The sequence below is a fragment of the Anabrus simplex genome, chromosome 1 (genome assembly GCF_040414725.1).
Source record: "Anabrus simplex isolate iqAnaSimp1 chromosome 1, ASM4041472v1, whole genome shotgun sequence".
Taxonomy (NCBI): Eukaryota; Metazoa; Arthropoda; class Insecta; order Orthoptera; family Tettigoniidae; genus Anabrus; species Anabrus simplex.
In genome coordinates this window covers 752,726,770-752,743,204 of record NC_090265.1, presented here as the reverse complement: position 1 = coordinate 752,743,204, position 16,435 = coordinate 752,726,770, and the positions used below count along the sequence as shown (strand labels likewise).

The following is a 16,435-nucleotide window of genomic DNA, read 5'->3' as shown; positions in this document are numbered from 1 at the left end:
CTTGCCTGCTCCCGGTGATCAGCGCGACGCATTCAATATCAGGCACTGTGGTTTCAAATGCCCAAAGTAAAATGGAGAATAGCTTGACGATCCAGTAATTTTCTTCGGTCGCGGGAAAGTAAGTATATAGATAAACATAATACAAATCAATATAATTGAATAAGTAATTGTGCTCCTATAGAATTCTTAGAACAGTTGACGTGGAAAAACAATTGTGAAGAGAAAAAAATATAGTAAAAAGTGCAATACCGGAAACAAACAAAAACGTATATGCACAGTGTGCAATTTTTTAAAATGTAAAAAACTAAGGTCTTGATTGAAGTAGTCGAAATCGGCGCAAGGCAGGAGTTGAGTATGAATGAGAAGAACCGAAATGAAGGTGGATTTTTTTTTTAAAGATAGAAAAAATTAATAGAGGAAGAGGAATAGTGGAATAAGAGAAGAATGAAAGAAATTGAAGTTAAATGGTGTTGAGGAAGAATAAGATAGGGAGATGAAGGAGGAGGGGTAGTTTAGGGTGGGTTAGGAGGGTGGGTTATTGGAGGTAGAAAATGTGGGGAGGAACTTTGTAAGGCATTGAAAATAGAATTGGGGTTTTGACATTTAGAATTTTTGAGAAGAAGAATTAGGAAGTCGAAAAGGATATTGGGTTTTTCAGAAATGTTGTTTAAATTGAAATTAGGGTTGAAGTATTGATCATGGTGAATAAAGCAATTTTCAGTAGTGTTTAAGAGGAGGCCTTTGTTTATGATTTTAAGTATTTTTCATGTCTTTTTCAATATTGGTGAAACTATGCTTGGAGTCTTGTATGTGTTGTCCTACGGCGGAGAATCTATTGTATTTAAAGGCGTTGATATGTTCGGAGTATCTGATATTGAAGTTGCGGCCAGTTTATCCGATGTAGGAGGAGTTGCAGTTGTTACATTGGAATCTGTACACTCCAGATTTAGGAAAAACATTAGATTTATTTAGTGATTTAGAGTTGTGTAAAATATCCAAATTTCTATTGTTCGTTCTAAAAGAAATTTTCATGTTGTGTTTAAAAAAAATATTAGTTATTTTATAAGCATCTTGAGTGAAAGTGAAAGTGGAAAATGCAGTTGGTTTTGTTATATTATTATTATTATTATTATTATTATTATTATTATTATTATTATTATTATTATTGTTATTTTGTATTATATTTATCTATATACTTACTTTCCCGCGACCGAAGAAAATTACTGGATCGTCAAGCTATTCTCCATTTTACTTTGGGCATTTGAAACCACAGTGCCTGATATTGAATGCGTCGCGCTGATCACCGGGAGCTGGCAAGTTGCTTCAATGGATCTACTCATCTTCAACTCCTGCACGATTATGGATCTTCGTACGTGTTCGATTGTGATGTGACTTTATGCCTGACAGTATTTAAAAACTGGCTCATTTAACCATTCTCCGCTATTCGTAAACATTGTGGGACTTTGCCTAGTGCTGCATGTACTATGCTACCGCTTAGAGATTTGCGCACTGTTTTCTTTTGAGTGATTTTGCATTTTACTTCTTCTAAGTTTTACAGTGTCTACCCCCATTTCATTTTTATATCGCCTCTTCTACTAATCCTATGCATTGTTTTTCATCTTAATCGGCTGATGATGAACTGGACTAGGGTCGAAACCGGTACCATTTCTACCAATTATTAAATGGGAATGTAATTCACTACATTTCTTATTCTTTTGTATTGAATAGGTTGAATCTCTTTATCAATTATTTCAATTTTAACTGTAATATTCTTCAACACGGAACAATGAAATTTTTAACTTTAAATACTTTGATCAAATTACAAAATCCATGTAAGTGAAGCCGCGGTTAACAGTTAGTTTAAGATAAAGCTTAATGAACAATTGATAGGGAATCTGTCACCTGGGGGACAGCCCTAAATGTGGATGATTGATTGATTGATTGATTGATTGATTGATTGATTCATTCATTCATTCATTCATTCATTCATTCATTCATTCATTCATTCATTCGCTGGACTGATAAATGCCATTCTTCTTAAATGCAGAGCTGGACAGTCATGTCCTGTCCAAATCTTCTGTAACTGCTTTTTGTACATCATTGTTGCCTTTTGAACCGAGAGGTTTTTCAGCAACTTTATTTGAGGTGGTGAGTCCTTTGTGTTTGATAGTGCCCTTTTTCTTGGCCTTTGAATCTGCTATTTATTTTGCTCTAGTCCAACACTGAAGAGAATCCACTGGAATGTAACGGTTTTTTCAAGAGCCGTTTCACTTTTGAGGACACAGGTTGTTTTGTAAACCAGCACGACTACTTTCTCCAATGATGCTGATGCAGAGCAAGGAAAATAGCAATTTAATGTTTGTAAAAGAATAATTTTGCTGCTGTTCTAATTCTGAAGGTGTTGACATCATCATCATCATCTCCTCATTAACGTGTTGGAGCGAATTCGGACATACCCAACACTTGTTTCAAGTAAGTTGTCTTGACCTTGTCTAGTTCCTTCAAGTCCTGCACACAAAATTCAAGCACTTGAATGATTGGTTCAAGGAGATGAATTTAGTTGGCATAATTGACCTGTCGCAGTCTCATCCTTGGCTTTGACAACATGAAAGTGACCAAGTTATGAGTGATGCTAGTAATGCCATTCCGTATGCAGCCAGTCCCTGCTATGAATAGTGTGTGTCACAGGTGAACAATGTAGTGGAAGTGGAAAATGTTTATTGAAGACTTTATTTGTAAAGTGTGGTAGTATGTTTTATTTGTAATGACCTAACCTGTACTGTGTAATATATGTAACATAATATGTATTTGTAAATAGTAGATTTCAGTTCTGTACTTACTGGAAGTATCTAGAAAATTGTTACATGAATTTTTGAACAGGGTGTGTTGCCTTTTGTTGGTTATGTGTTCTAGGAGGCATTTTCTAACTATTCTGGAAATGGAAGATTCACGAACGTGCGTATTCGAGAAGCTTAGTTAAAGTTCGCGACTGTAGTAGGAATTGTGATTGGTGAACCTAGGTGGGCATAGGCGGACTCGTGCATTCTGAATGGCTACTCCAAGGCCAGGGTTTACCTATATATTGAGAGCGAGGCAGCGTTCGTCATAATTCGGTCTGTCTTGTCTTGTCTTGGCATGGTCTGCCTTAGTCTGTCTTGGTCTGTCTGAAGTTTTATGTCGTGTGCGACACCTCGTTTCCAGGATGGGCCACCTTCGGGTAAGCACTCTTGAATTCCGTTCCGGCTAAAATTTCTGTAATATTCAGTTGTTATTTCGTATAGGAGTCTACCCTAGCCTAACCTAGATTCGCCAAATTAATTATTTATGACGCCTTAGCTTTTCAGCTGGGCTTGCCTGTTTGTTTTCGAGGCATTCCCTTTTCTCGTTTCACTAAATATGTAGATTGTAGTTTAATATATTTACCTTGGGGTTTGCCTCTGGTAGTTCAGTGTCTCTTGATGTACGCTTGAGTTTTGGAGAGTACGTTTACTTCACTGTAAATTGCATTGTACAACTGGATTTGTAACTAGCGGTTACATTTGGTAGCAGAGCGTGGAAGTGTGCTGGGCCCATAACCCAGAGGTCCGTGGATCGCAACCGCTACTACAGTGGTTACACAAAACAAAGCACTAAACACAATAAAGGGGGAAGTAAGAGCAACTACACAATATCAAAAACACTACACACTCAGAGAAACATTAGTTGAAATTACGCGGATCTTTGCCGACCAAAACATACTTAAATATCAGTAGGGCCAAATAGTGGACAATAAACTAGGAAAGTGGAAACAGGCAGGACCTACTGAGGGCATGGACATGGCTTAGATTGCAGATTCCGAAATAAATCAACCGTGACCCTTAAATTTGAAAAATGTTATTTACCAAAGGATTTTACAAATACATTCCGAACAAATCCGCCAACTCGCAATTTACGAACTATATTCTCCGTGATATACATAACTTAGAAGTTCTTTGATAATGTCTTTCTACAAGTTCAAAATTTCAAACCAACTATAGATCTAGTTACAAATCCAGTTGTACAATGCAATTTACAGTGAAGTAAACGTACTCTCCAAAACTCTAGCGTACATCAAGAGACACTGAACTACCAGAAACAAACCCCAAGGTAAATATATTAAACTACAATCTACATATTTAGTGAAACAAGAAAAGGGAATGCCTCAAAAACAAACAGGCAAGCCCAGCTGAAAAGCTAAGGCATCATAAATAATTAATTTGGCGAATCTAGGTTAGGCTAGGGCAGACTCCTATACGAAATAACAACTGAATATTACAGAACTTTTAGCCGGAACGGAATTCAAGAGTGCTTACCCGAAGGTGGCCCATCCTGGAAACGAGGTGTCGCACACGACGTAAAACTTCAGACAGACCAAGACAGACTAAGGCAGACCATGCCAAGACAAGACAAGACAGACCGAATTATGACGAACGCTGCCTTGCTCTCAATATATAGGTAAACCCTGGCCTTGGAGTAGCTATTCAGAATGCACGAGTCCGCCTATGCCCACCTAGGTTCACCAATCACAATTCCTACTACAGTCGCGAACTTTAACTAAGCTTCTCGAATACGCACGTTCGTGAATCTTCCATTTCCAGAATAGTTAGAAAATGCCTCCTAGAACACATAACCAACAAAAGGCAACACACCCTGTTCAAAAATTCATGTAACAATTTTCTAGATACTTCCAGTAAGTACAGAACTGAAATCTACTATTTACAAATACATATTATGTTACATATATTACACAGTACAGGTTAGGTCATTACAAATAAAACATACTACCACACTTTACAAATAAAGTCTTCAATAAACATTTTCCACTTCCACTACATTGTTCACCTGTGACAGTGTGAAAAAGTCACTCATAGGGTCAGTTGGTGCAGGCATTTCAGTGGGCTTGGCAAACTGAGATGTAATAGCAACCGCTGGCTCAGTGAGAAAAGCAACGGGAAACTACCTCACTCCTCATTTCCCTAGTACGCTTCTTTAATGACACCTGGGCCACCTATGACGGCTGATAGCCGAGCTATTGAGGTCCAAACCAGCCTCTGGGCTGAGCACTCAACATACATTTTAATTCGGTATTTTGACTCAGGCAGATTTATCTTATTCATTGTGGCCATGATACAAAATATTTTTCATCAACTGAAGGAAAACATGTGAGTGGACTGAGATCAACATGACTTGATACAAATTGGTGTTGGTGAATGCTGTTAGTCAACTTAGCACTCTCTGTAAGTGTTGCCTTTTGAGCCACAAGGTTTTCCATAAAATGTTTCTCTTGTTTTAGGCTGCTGAAGAAGTCGCGAGATGGGATGAACGTAAGAAGTCGCAACAGACCATAGAGAAACTACGTCAGAAGTTGAAAGACAAAGGCTCTGAAGTAGAGAGAATACAGAAAATGAATTCTGCACTGAGGGACACCGTAACTCGTCTGGAACGGGAGAAGAATATATTACATGCAAAACTGAGATCTGGGAAGGGTAAGAGTCCCTCTTTGGGAAGTATTTCATTTTGCCACTTTTCATGGCTTTTCCCTTTCTTGAGTTCTTTGACCCATGCCTGCTGCGCCTTGAACTGAGAGGTTTTTCAGCAAATTTATTGGAGGTGGTGAGTCCTTCGTGTGTTCGATGGTGCCCCTTTTTTGCCAATGAATCTGCTATTTCATTTTTCTCCAGTCCAACACTGAAGAGAATTATTTTGATCAAATGTGCTTTGTATTTTACGGAATGTATTGGAAAAATAATATTCTTGAAATACTAATACATGTTGAATTTAGTATGGTATACCTCAAAGCAGGGGTTTTCAAGGGTATGTTGTTCTTACATCTTTCGTAACACAACATGAATCACCGCCTTGGCTGTGAATGGAATCTTGGAGATGAAATCAATATCGGTGTCATTGTCTAGTACATCTTCACCAAAATACCTGCGCTACTAACACGCAATATACATTGCGAACCACTCAGCTTGCCTTCACTTGTTGATAGTGATTGTGATACGACCTAAATATTCACGGCATATTATTTGTATAATTTCATGAGCTATTTATTTTGAAAGTTTTATTGCAGCCGATGACCTTATACATAAACACAATGAACTATACAGATGTAAAAATACATGTGCACACATTTAGTCTGTGCTTAGTTCAGTCTGAGAAAACTTCAATTTCTTGCATCTAAGAGTGTAGTATCAGTCATACTGCCGATGACACCACATACATACACATGATACTTCTTGAGTTGGCAAACCTTGTGATATATGGCAAAACGAGTTTCTGAGTGTCTCAGTTGGTATCCACACTGTCGTTAGAGCATCAGTGACATAAAAGTCACCCATATTTCGTGTTTCTTCCGCTTCATTTAATTCAAGAGTTATCTATAGCCTGTTCTATAGGGTAGCATTAGTTGCATTCATAGGTCTTCAATAAAGAATGTCTCTTTTGCCATTTCATATTTGGACATACCCAATACTTGTTTCAAGTAAGTTGCCTTCACCATCTCTAGTTCCTTCAAGTCTTGTTTATTGAGATATTCCCAGATGAGTTCTAGTCCGTAGGAGTTATTTTTATCTTGAATAGTAAAGTCTTGGTAGTTTTTAGGAGAAATCTGGTTTATGTATCTAATGTCATTAATTGCCATTAATCCAGCTATGCTTCTATCTTTCATATGGGCTAAAAATACCATTCCTCATGACTGTAAGGTAACTCTCAAATATTTACATTTGTTGACCATGTTAATGTTTGTGTCATCACACTTTCTTTGTGTGAAAGTCGAGCTCTTCTTCTGAATACCATAGCTACATTGTCATTGGCTGTAACTCAATCAAAGTATAAATAACTTCTTCCTGCATACAAAGACCGGTTCAACTCAGTTTATGGATGTGTTTACAATGACTAAACAGACCAATGCTGGCATAAAACATACGCCCACACAAATCACACTGAATGGATGGAGGAGGGCGGGGTTGTAATTGACGGAGTTTTCTTGCTTGTCGCTTGGCCTCTTAATGTCTGCGGCATTCTCTTTCAAACAAGTTGACAGTGATGGATGAAGTGTTCCGCCACAGTGAGCGGTCCACAGCACATTCTTCCCATGTCTGTATATCTATACCAGTTGTCTTCATGATGTATTTCAGCAGGTCTTTAAAACGCTTAAGAGGGGCTCCATGAGGTCTACTGCCGGAGCAAAGTTCACCATAAAGAATTTGGCAGGGAAGCCTGGTATCAGCCATGCGGTGAACATGGCCTAACCATCTCAGTTGATGAGCGATGATTGTTGACTCAATGCTATTTAGCTGTGCTTTGTCGAGATCTGCCGTGTTGGTCACATAGTCCTCCCTCTTAATGTTCAAAATGAATCTCATTTTCCGTTGGTGGAAGCACTCAAGTCTTTTGATATCATGGTGATAGTGAGTCCAAGTTTCACAGCCATACAGCAGCATGGAAATGACAACAGCTTTGTACACCATGAATTTGGTATGCAGTTTTAGGTCGTTATTCATGAAGACTCTGTGCATTAACCGTCCGAATGCTGCATGAGCAGCCCCAATTCTTTTATCAACGTCTTGTTCACAGGTACACTGTTTAGACAAGATACTTCCAAGATATGAAAAGTGATCAACCTGTTCCAGTGTTGTGTCTACATAGCTACAGAATAGGGGGAAAAGGAGAGAGCTGGTCCAGGGGATAATGAGCACGATGGTGGCTATACATGGGCTCTTATGGAGAAAGTTTGTCCAGGGGAGATATAGGACTTAAGGAGACCACCTAGGGACTAATGCGCAAGATGGCGGCCGCGTGCAACTTACTAGTGCTACGGCCCCCCCGAGGCAAGATGGCCACTGTCGGTTATATGATACAAACTTTAAGGAAATGGACCAGGGTACGTTGTATACAATGGATACATTGTTCTTATAGGCCTAACTCTACAGAGCTGCCTCTGGAGCTCACAACTTGTAACTTACGACCTATTAGTTTTACCAGCCTAACTAGGGAAATGAGGCAAGGACTACTATGCAAGATGACTGCTATACTCCGTTTAGACTTAACTAGAGGGCTCTCTCGGGGGCTCCCAACTTGTAACTTATGACCTATTAGTTTTATCAGCATGACATTCGAGACCCGAAACATGGGCTACTATGCAAGATGGCTGATATGCTGTATTCACATAGACCTAACTACAGGGCTGCTTCAGGGGCTCACAACTTGTAATTTATGACCTATTAGTTTTATCAGCCTGACATTCGAGAAGTGAGGCAAGGGCTACTATGCAAGATGGCTGCTATACTCTATTCATATAGACCTAACTACAGGGCTGCCTCAGGGGCTCACAACTTGTAACTTATGACCTATTAGTTTTATCAGCATGACATTCGAGACCCGAAACATGGGCTACTATGCAAGATGGCTGATATGCTCTATTCACATAGACCTAACTACAGGGCTGCTTCAGGGGCTCACAACTTGTAATTTATGACCTATTAGTTTTATCAGCCTGACATTCGAGAAGTGAGGCAAGGGCTACTATGCAAGATGGCTGCTATACTCTATTCATATAGACCTAACTACAGGGCTGCCTCAGGGGCTCACAACTTGTAACTTATGACCTATTAGTTTTATCATATAGGCTCTTTTGGAGAAACTTGACCCGGGGTAGGATAGGCGGTATACATAGGACTTAAGGATATGGCCTAAGGAATAATGCGCAAGATGGCGGCCGTGTGCAACTTTGTAGTGCTAGGACCTCCAAGGCAAGATGGCCACTGCAGGGTCTCTTGCATATACATAGGCTCTTATGGCACTAACCCTGACGTGGGCTGTGCTAGGGCTTTTCGCTTATTGGCCTAATTTGAGGTTTTATCTTCCTAACCAGATGCTCTTCCTAACTTAAGCCCCAGCACAGGGGCTCTTGCATATACATGGGCTCTCATGGCACTAACCCAGCGTGGGCTGTGCTAGGGCTTTTCACGTATTGGGCTAATTCAAGGTTCTATCCTCTTAACCAGATGCCCTTCCTGGCTGCTGTACTGTATTCTCACGGGCCGAACTCTGGAGAGTTTCCTCAGTGGCTTACAACTTGTAACTTATTGCCCATTTGTTTTATCGCCTAACTCTTGGGATTGCATGTGATAAATTTCATATTTGAGCCTATATTGTCAAAAAGTATCAACTTGTGAAAATTTAAATTTATAATTCCACTTTTACAATACTGTAATCATTGGGACATCTTCAGTCACACATAACGTCATTGAAAATATGGTAAGAACACATTAAAATTGCAACAGCCGTGCAATGTTGCCCAATACCACCCAGACTGGCAGCACTAATTACACTGACTTTACGAGCAATAGGCCAGTGCAAGACAGTGGAAGCGTACACCACCATAAATGCACAACAAATTTAAAGAAGGAACAAGTTACTTATCACAAGCTGTATAGGTGACATCAAAGCCGTGGATAAAATTTAAACCTAGTCATTGTATTGAATTTTGAGAGTTAAATCAAGAAAAATTGCATAGTTAATTAACACATCATCCTCATTAAGAAAAGGAAAACTATATTAATTAGAAACCAGTTCACAAATACCTTTAAAACGAGTGGCTGATTGGTATCACATTTTCATCTAAATTCAGTCTTTGATATCTCTAATTTGACATTTTACTTGGAATTTGATGAGATATTGATGCTTCATATTTATGAAACAGTTGAAAAAGGACTTAAACCTTTGGAGAAATTATTACTCAAGGGGTTCCCACAAGGAAGTATAAACTCACGTTTCCCAGTTAAAATTAAATTAAGTTACCAGGCCATGCAAAGGAAAAAGAAAAAACAAACACAGAAGAGTTGAGAAATACATTAAAATACATTAAAGGGGCAAAATGTATAATAACAGAAACAAGATCAAATCTTAGTCAGGAAAATCAGTTACTTTCGATCATCAATAAACAACAATTCAATCTCCACTCAAAACAATAAGCATCACAATGGCAACAAACACACGCCAATATGTAAAGGGGAAGAGTCAATCGTAAGGCCAAAGTACAACACTACCAGGCCATGATAGAGACAATAGAGAATCAGCATAGTCAAAGTCTCAAAAATTAAGATAAATAAGAAATTGAAATGATTTAAACGAAAGCAAAATAAGACAGGGGGAGGGAAAGAGCTCACATCTCAAAATCCTTGTGAAAACTACCTTGTTTTTATCACCCTGCATAATACTAGTTTAAGTCATACTTAACGGAGCGAAATGCTTCCCCAAAATTAATAATAGTAATAATAATGTAGTAAAAATACTATTTCGAACATAAATTAGCAAACAATCACAATAAATACAAGCACTTTTGGAAACACCGATTTACATCAACCTTTAAAAACCCATAAGCATAAATAGCCAGAAAACACCAGTTCTTAGAATATAGTGGACGCAATTTTTAAACTTCCATAGTTCACATGCAAGTTTATGATCCAGAAGGTTGCTAAAATTTCACTTAAAGACAAGGCGATATGTAGCGAAGAAAACCAATAATAATAATAACAACAGTTGGTTGAACTTACAGTCTTGAAGGTCTTGCAGGAATACTAGAACATGTTTTAGCACATGCCGTTACTTACGACCATGAGGCTTGAAGGTAAGCATATTAAATTAATCCAAGATTGTTGTAGAAAGAGGATGTATGCAGTCGAAATTAAACAAGAAACAAACTTCTGGGGTATTAACTCCGTAGGATTAATGGATCTATCCGGAATCCATGAAATCGGTTGAAGCTACGGTGTGGTGTGGATGCCAATCACGACTGGTCTCCATGCTTGCTGCACTCAGAATCACAATGACTGGCTCAAGCCCACACAGCATCTGTAGGCTCACAGCGAGGTAGCTGTGTGCTAATAGCTGCAACACCCCAAAAAAGGTAAGGTAAATGATGCTAGGCTAGTGTAGCGTCATTGTGGAGTGCGCACACAAGACAATTTAAAAAAGGAAATAAATCAGAATAAATCGGATAATAACACATCAAAGAGCACAAGGCAGGAAGGAAGAGTACTGGAACCAACCCATTAAAAAAAGGGAGAGGAATTCACCCAAAAACGACACCAAGATTTGCAAGAAATTTAAAATAAAATAAGAACAACTTGACTGTGAACTTGGAGAATACCAAGGAGGCTGTTGTCCAGATCAAATTATCAGTTTAAAGTGAATTATGAAGCATCATAGGGTTAGAAACAAAAAGTTAGTTATCACTTTTGTGGATTTTAAAAAGGCGTATGATAGAATCCATCGTGAGTCCTTATTGAATATCCTAAAAGAATTTGGTTTACATCCAAAACTTATTCGCCTTATTGGAATTACTCTTAAGAACACTAAATCTAAAGTCAGATTTAGAAATGAACTCTCAAAGCCATTTGACATTAATACTGGACTTCGGCAGGGAGATGGACTCTCACCATTATTGTTTAATTGTGTGTTGGAAAAAATCATGCGGGAATGGAATAAGATGTGTCAACCTAACATCAAGATTGGCAGAAAAATAAGACTCAGTTGTTTAGCATTCGCTTATGATCTTGCACTACTTGCTAATGATATGGAAGAAGCTAAATTGCAAATAGAAGAACTTGATAACATAGCAAGAAAAGTTGGTTTGCAAATTTCATACGAAAAGCAGAAATAATCCCAACCTTCCCCAACCATTACCATAGCCAATACCAAGCAAATTAAAATTGTGAATAAGTTTAAATATCTTGGTGAAATTATAACTTGGAACACCAATGAAAAATCATCAATAGAAAGCAGAACATTTAAGTTAAAAAAAGCACAACGAATTACATGGCCAATGTACAAGAAAAAATCTCTTTCAATAAATGCTAAACTTCAACATTACTGTTCCGTCATTAAACCTGAAGCGACTTATGCTTGTGAAACACTATTTAAATTGAACACCAAAGCAACAACTGATACACTGCAAAAGCTTGACAGAAGGATACTCAGAACAATCATTAATAAAAAGCATTAGGTGGATGGACAATGGAGATTATTGCCTAATGCAGTGGTTTATAGGGAAAGTGAATCTATAATAGATACAATGAGAAAAAGAAGAATTGCCTTTTTCTGTCATCCTTCTAGATTAAATGATAATAGGATAATAAAACAACTATTTAATTACTTTTGGAAAAGTAAAACAAAAAATAATTAGTTTAAAGAAGTTCAGAATGATTTAGAAGAGCTGAATATTACAATGAAGCAAATTAAAAATAGAGAAGAAAAAAGGATTCTCAAGAACAAACAAATAAGATTGTCATTAAAAACTGTACAACACAAACAATATGTCATATCTGATGAAGAAAGGGCAGCCAGGTCAGCCAGAATGAAGAGGTTTTGGGAAAGGAAGAAGATGATGCAAGCTAAATCTTCAGTTAATTCTTTGTTAACATAAATGTATTTGGGTTTGATTTAAGTGCTCCAATGTGGGCGTAAACTATGTAAATAAATAAATAAATAAATAAATAAATAAATAAATAAATAAATAAATAAATAAATAAATAAATAAAATAAAATTTACAGTACAATTTAAAATTGAAAAATTAAAAAAAACCTGAAGAATAATAAGAAAATGGAAAATAATGGAAAAAAACACAGTACTAGGTAGTATAATAAATATTCATTAAATAAATAATCTAGATGTAAATAAGATTTGTTTTGAAGTAAATAAAATTTTTCTATCACCCAAACTATCCTGGTGCACCAGCCCCTAACATCACACATATTTAAAATATATCTATTTTAAATGAAATCTAAAATTTAACAAAAGTGTGTTGGATGGCAGAGGGCTTCGACAGCACCCAGTGTAAGCAAGTTTCCCACAAATCCCACATAAACGAACGTCACACAACCTTTCATGACAAATAAAATCAGAACACAATTACAGACAATGTTACCACAAGCTCGCACAGAATAAGAAAAATAGTCCCAATTAAAAATAATTTAAAATCGCAAAAGCCATGGGAAGCAATGGCAATAAATAAAACACCAGAGACATATTTAAAATTGAACGAACCAGTTCACTACACATCACTGAGACAGAAAGACGACCACGGCTTAATAAGAAAAACGATTCGTAATAATATTCACGGAGCAACATACAAGAAACTATTATCGTGGCCGAGACAATACACAGCAATCGACAGTTACATAACTGTCAGGCACAAAGACATAATCAACAATAGAAAATAAGATAAGAACCCGACCCCATATCTCACGCACTAGGGCTGTCCAAGACCTCGATTTAACCAATGTTACCAGTACATTGTTGAAACGGTAAGATAACATTAAACGCCCGCAATGGAAATAAAAATAACGCATTCCAACCCAAATAAAATATTCCCTAAGGGATATAACAATTTACAGACTTACAATAATAATGAATTTTAAAAAAAAATTAGAGACTAGTGTAAGTGTAGTGTTAGGTCAAATACGGGCACGCGCAAGCCGAAATACATGAAAAGAAGCACGAATCACACATAAGGGAGTAACCATAAAAATGAACATGAATATGTGCTCACAATACATCAACGATGGAGATGATATATAATATAATAAGGTTCAAAGGGTAACGGCACACGCATAACGACATAGCACAGAAAATCACCCGCAAATACGCAGAAAAATAAAACCAGATGAAGAGAACAACAAATTTTAAACAAGGCAACGGAGAATTTCAAAGATTATCTAAGCACAATAATGGACATCCGTTACATACGACACACACACACTCGAAGCAAGAACTCCATACCACCAAACTGAGATACCCTTCACATTCATATAAAAACACCAAACAGAGTATAAATAATACACCAATAAAATAATTTAAACAGAAATAATTCATTCAACGTATTTACAAGGAAGCCATATGCCTAGATAACTTACCTCGTATTTGACCCAACACTACCACACACAAGTAAAAAAATAAAACCAAACTTCATATCTACATTATATTAAGATGATGAAAAAGTTAACACACCACCATCCCCTTGCTGGGATACATATATATCCTCTAACTGACACCAGACGGGATGTCCATTATTTTAGGAGCCGCTAAGCACTCCATTTTCTGCAGCAGCATCCGTTTCCAAGCAGATTCAAGCGCAGACAGCCACACTTCACTATCCGCTCGGTACTCGCCCTGGCGGGCACTGTCAGAACTCACTCTGTAGTTGCAATACACAGGCACAGATAGCGTGGGAATACACGTTGCTGTCCACAGTACGATTATACATGCCAGATAAAACATGCAGGATAATTAGGTGCTGTCACATCCTAATAGCCATACATACAATGAGTAGTTTACAAACAGATTAAATGTCCAATGCGCCCATTCACTAAAATTGTCAGAGTCCACCAGATAGATAGTTTAGTCATCCAATCCGACAGATAGTGTTGGGTTCCAGTCACGGCTCAGTATACAGGCACTAGGCCGCGAATACACGGTTCAATAGCAGAATGCAATAATTGACAAATATTACTAGTGCCGATAAGAGACACAATTTAAACGTACGTTGCCTCGACAGTAGATTGTCCAAATTATGTCACATTATTAGTGTATTTTGCATAATAACGCCTCATAGCTTGCGCAGTAAGTTGAGGACGGGCCTATAAGTTTAGGATGGCTACAGAAGAGGGCACACTAGACAGAGGCCACAAGCCTCAGACATTCATACCCTACGAAACCTAAAAATGTTCAAATGAGTGAACATACTCAGACATGGATAATATTAACAGTTTGTGGCTTAGAATCACATATAAAATCATCGTAGTAAACACTTTGGCGAAAAAGTTCAGTAACACAAATTTCCACGGTTAAGATCCCAGCTTAAAAATGTCTATGAAGGAGGCTCAACCGCATTACTCCTGCCACAGCCTCCCTCCCTGCGTGAGGTTATGTTTGCCAGTGAGTTATCCAAGTGCATTATTTGAATACTGTAAATGCACCTTGTAGAATACATTTTGTAAATAGTATTTTTCATGGCATTTGAAAGGTTAAAACTGTGAATCAAGGTTGATTATACATATTATATATATATGTTCCGTTCGAAAATCGCGGGTTTCTTAGCCGAGGAAGTATCCAAATTTGCTCAGAAATGGCAGGAGCTGTTCTCTCAACTCTTCCGGTGAGGGAAATCCCCGCAGTATCTTGCTGAGTTAATTCTCCTGTTTGTGGTAGTTACGTAATACATACGTTGCGTTATGCAGTTTCCTCGTGTGCGTACTTCTTACATATTTTCGTGTTTTTTTGGTAAAAGGGCATCATGAAAATGGATCAGTGATACAGACTTGTGTCAATATAGGATGATAGGTCAAAGAAGTGTCTGATTTTAGTGAATGTGAGTCTGAGGACAAAAATTCTTTCTCCAGCTCATCCAAGTGCAACAACGACACAAGTTACGCTGACACAGATAGTGACAGAGCGGACGACTGGATGGATGTGAGTAATAGCGACCCCGGGCCAACAAATATTATTCCCGTTCTTAATATTGATCAAGGGCCAATATTACCATCACACTTTGATACTGATACGCCCCCGTGTAGAATATTTTAATCTATTTTACGATTTTTATTTTGCCTTCAAACCGTTTCAAATTTGGATTTCCACTCCTAAACAAGGTATGTGGTATATTTAAGCATATTTTCATGGTTTTAGTACATTTCCCCAAATTTTGCATGCATTTTAATTTTTTTATTTTCTTTGCCACCTATGGCCATAAATGACCGCCGCCCGCGAAGGGTTAAATGAATGAGTTGGAAATCGTTTCTTGTGGCTAACTGCAGTTATGATATGGGCCACCATGTTCTTTTCCTCGAATCACATGATCTATGCTGCATCTAATAATATTTTGGGAGTGTGTCCTTTTTTGTAGGGTTGACGTATGACATTCGACCATTGAATTTAAGTTCTACTGTTCTGATAGTAATGGATTTTGCTTGATTTTGTGGATGCCCGAATCTGAAATGTGATATTTGGTTTTAGTTGAATTGCTCCTTTGAAAAGTATGAATTGTTGGAGCATTATCTTACATCTGATCGTCTGTTTAATTTCAGCATTCTTATTTATTCCTTGGGTTCATCTGAAATGTGTTATTTGTTTTAATTGAATTGCTCCTTTGAAAGGTCCACATATTTGCATAGATAATTAGTCTTATAGTGTGGTGGTCCAGAAATAAACTAAAGTTTGGTGGAGTAGTCCTCAAGAGAAAATGACTCAGCGGTACCAAGTTCATCATCACATACCACTAGCATGTGAGATGTAATTGCTATTTAAGAACCAAATATATATACAAAGGGCACTAGGAAAGTTTTGCAATACACAAAAATGGTTGGCTGGACACCCCTGTTATGGTGAGGGATGAAAAGAGGGGTGAAAACCAGT

At 37.7% G+C, this 16,435-nt stretch overlaps 1 protein-coding gene across 6 annotated transcripts in view; it reads left to right on the top strand.

Annotated features, from left to right (window-relative positions):
• The window catches only part of Cep290 (Centrosomal protein 290kDa), a 1,403,175-nt gene that overhangs the window by 1,306,463 nt on the left and 80,277 nt on the right, over positions 1 to 16,435 (top strand). For all 6 annotated transcript variants that reach the window (XR_010858542.2, XM_067136188.2, XM_067136189.2 and 3 more), the window contains one exon: positions 5,312 to 5,504. Coding sequence is in view for 5 of the 6 variants with exons in the window: in XM_067136188.2 (XP_066992289.2) it covers positions 5,312 to 5,504 (193 nt within the window). In the remaining variant the exon portion in view is untranslated. The remainder of the gene's footprint in view (positions 1 to 5,311; positions 5,505 to 16,435) is intronic.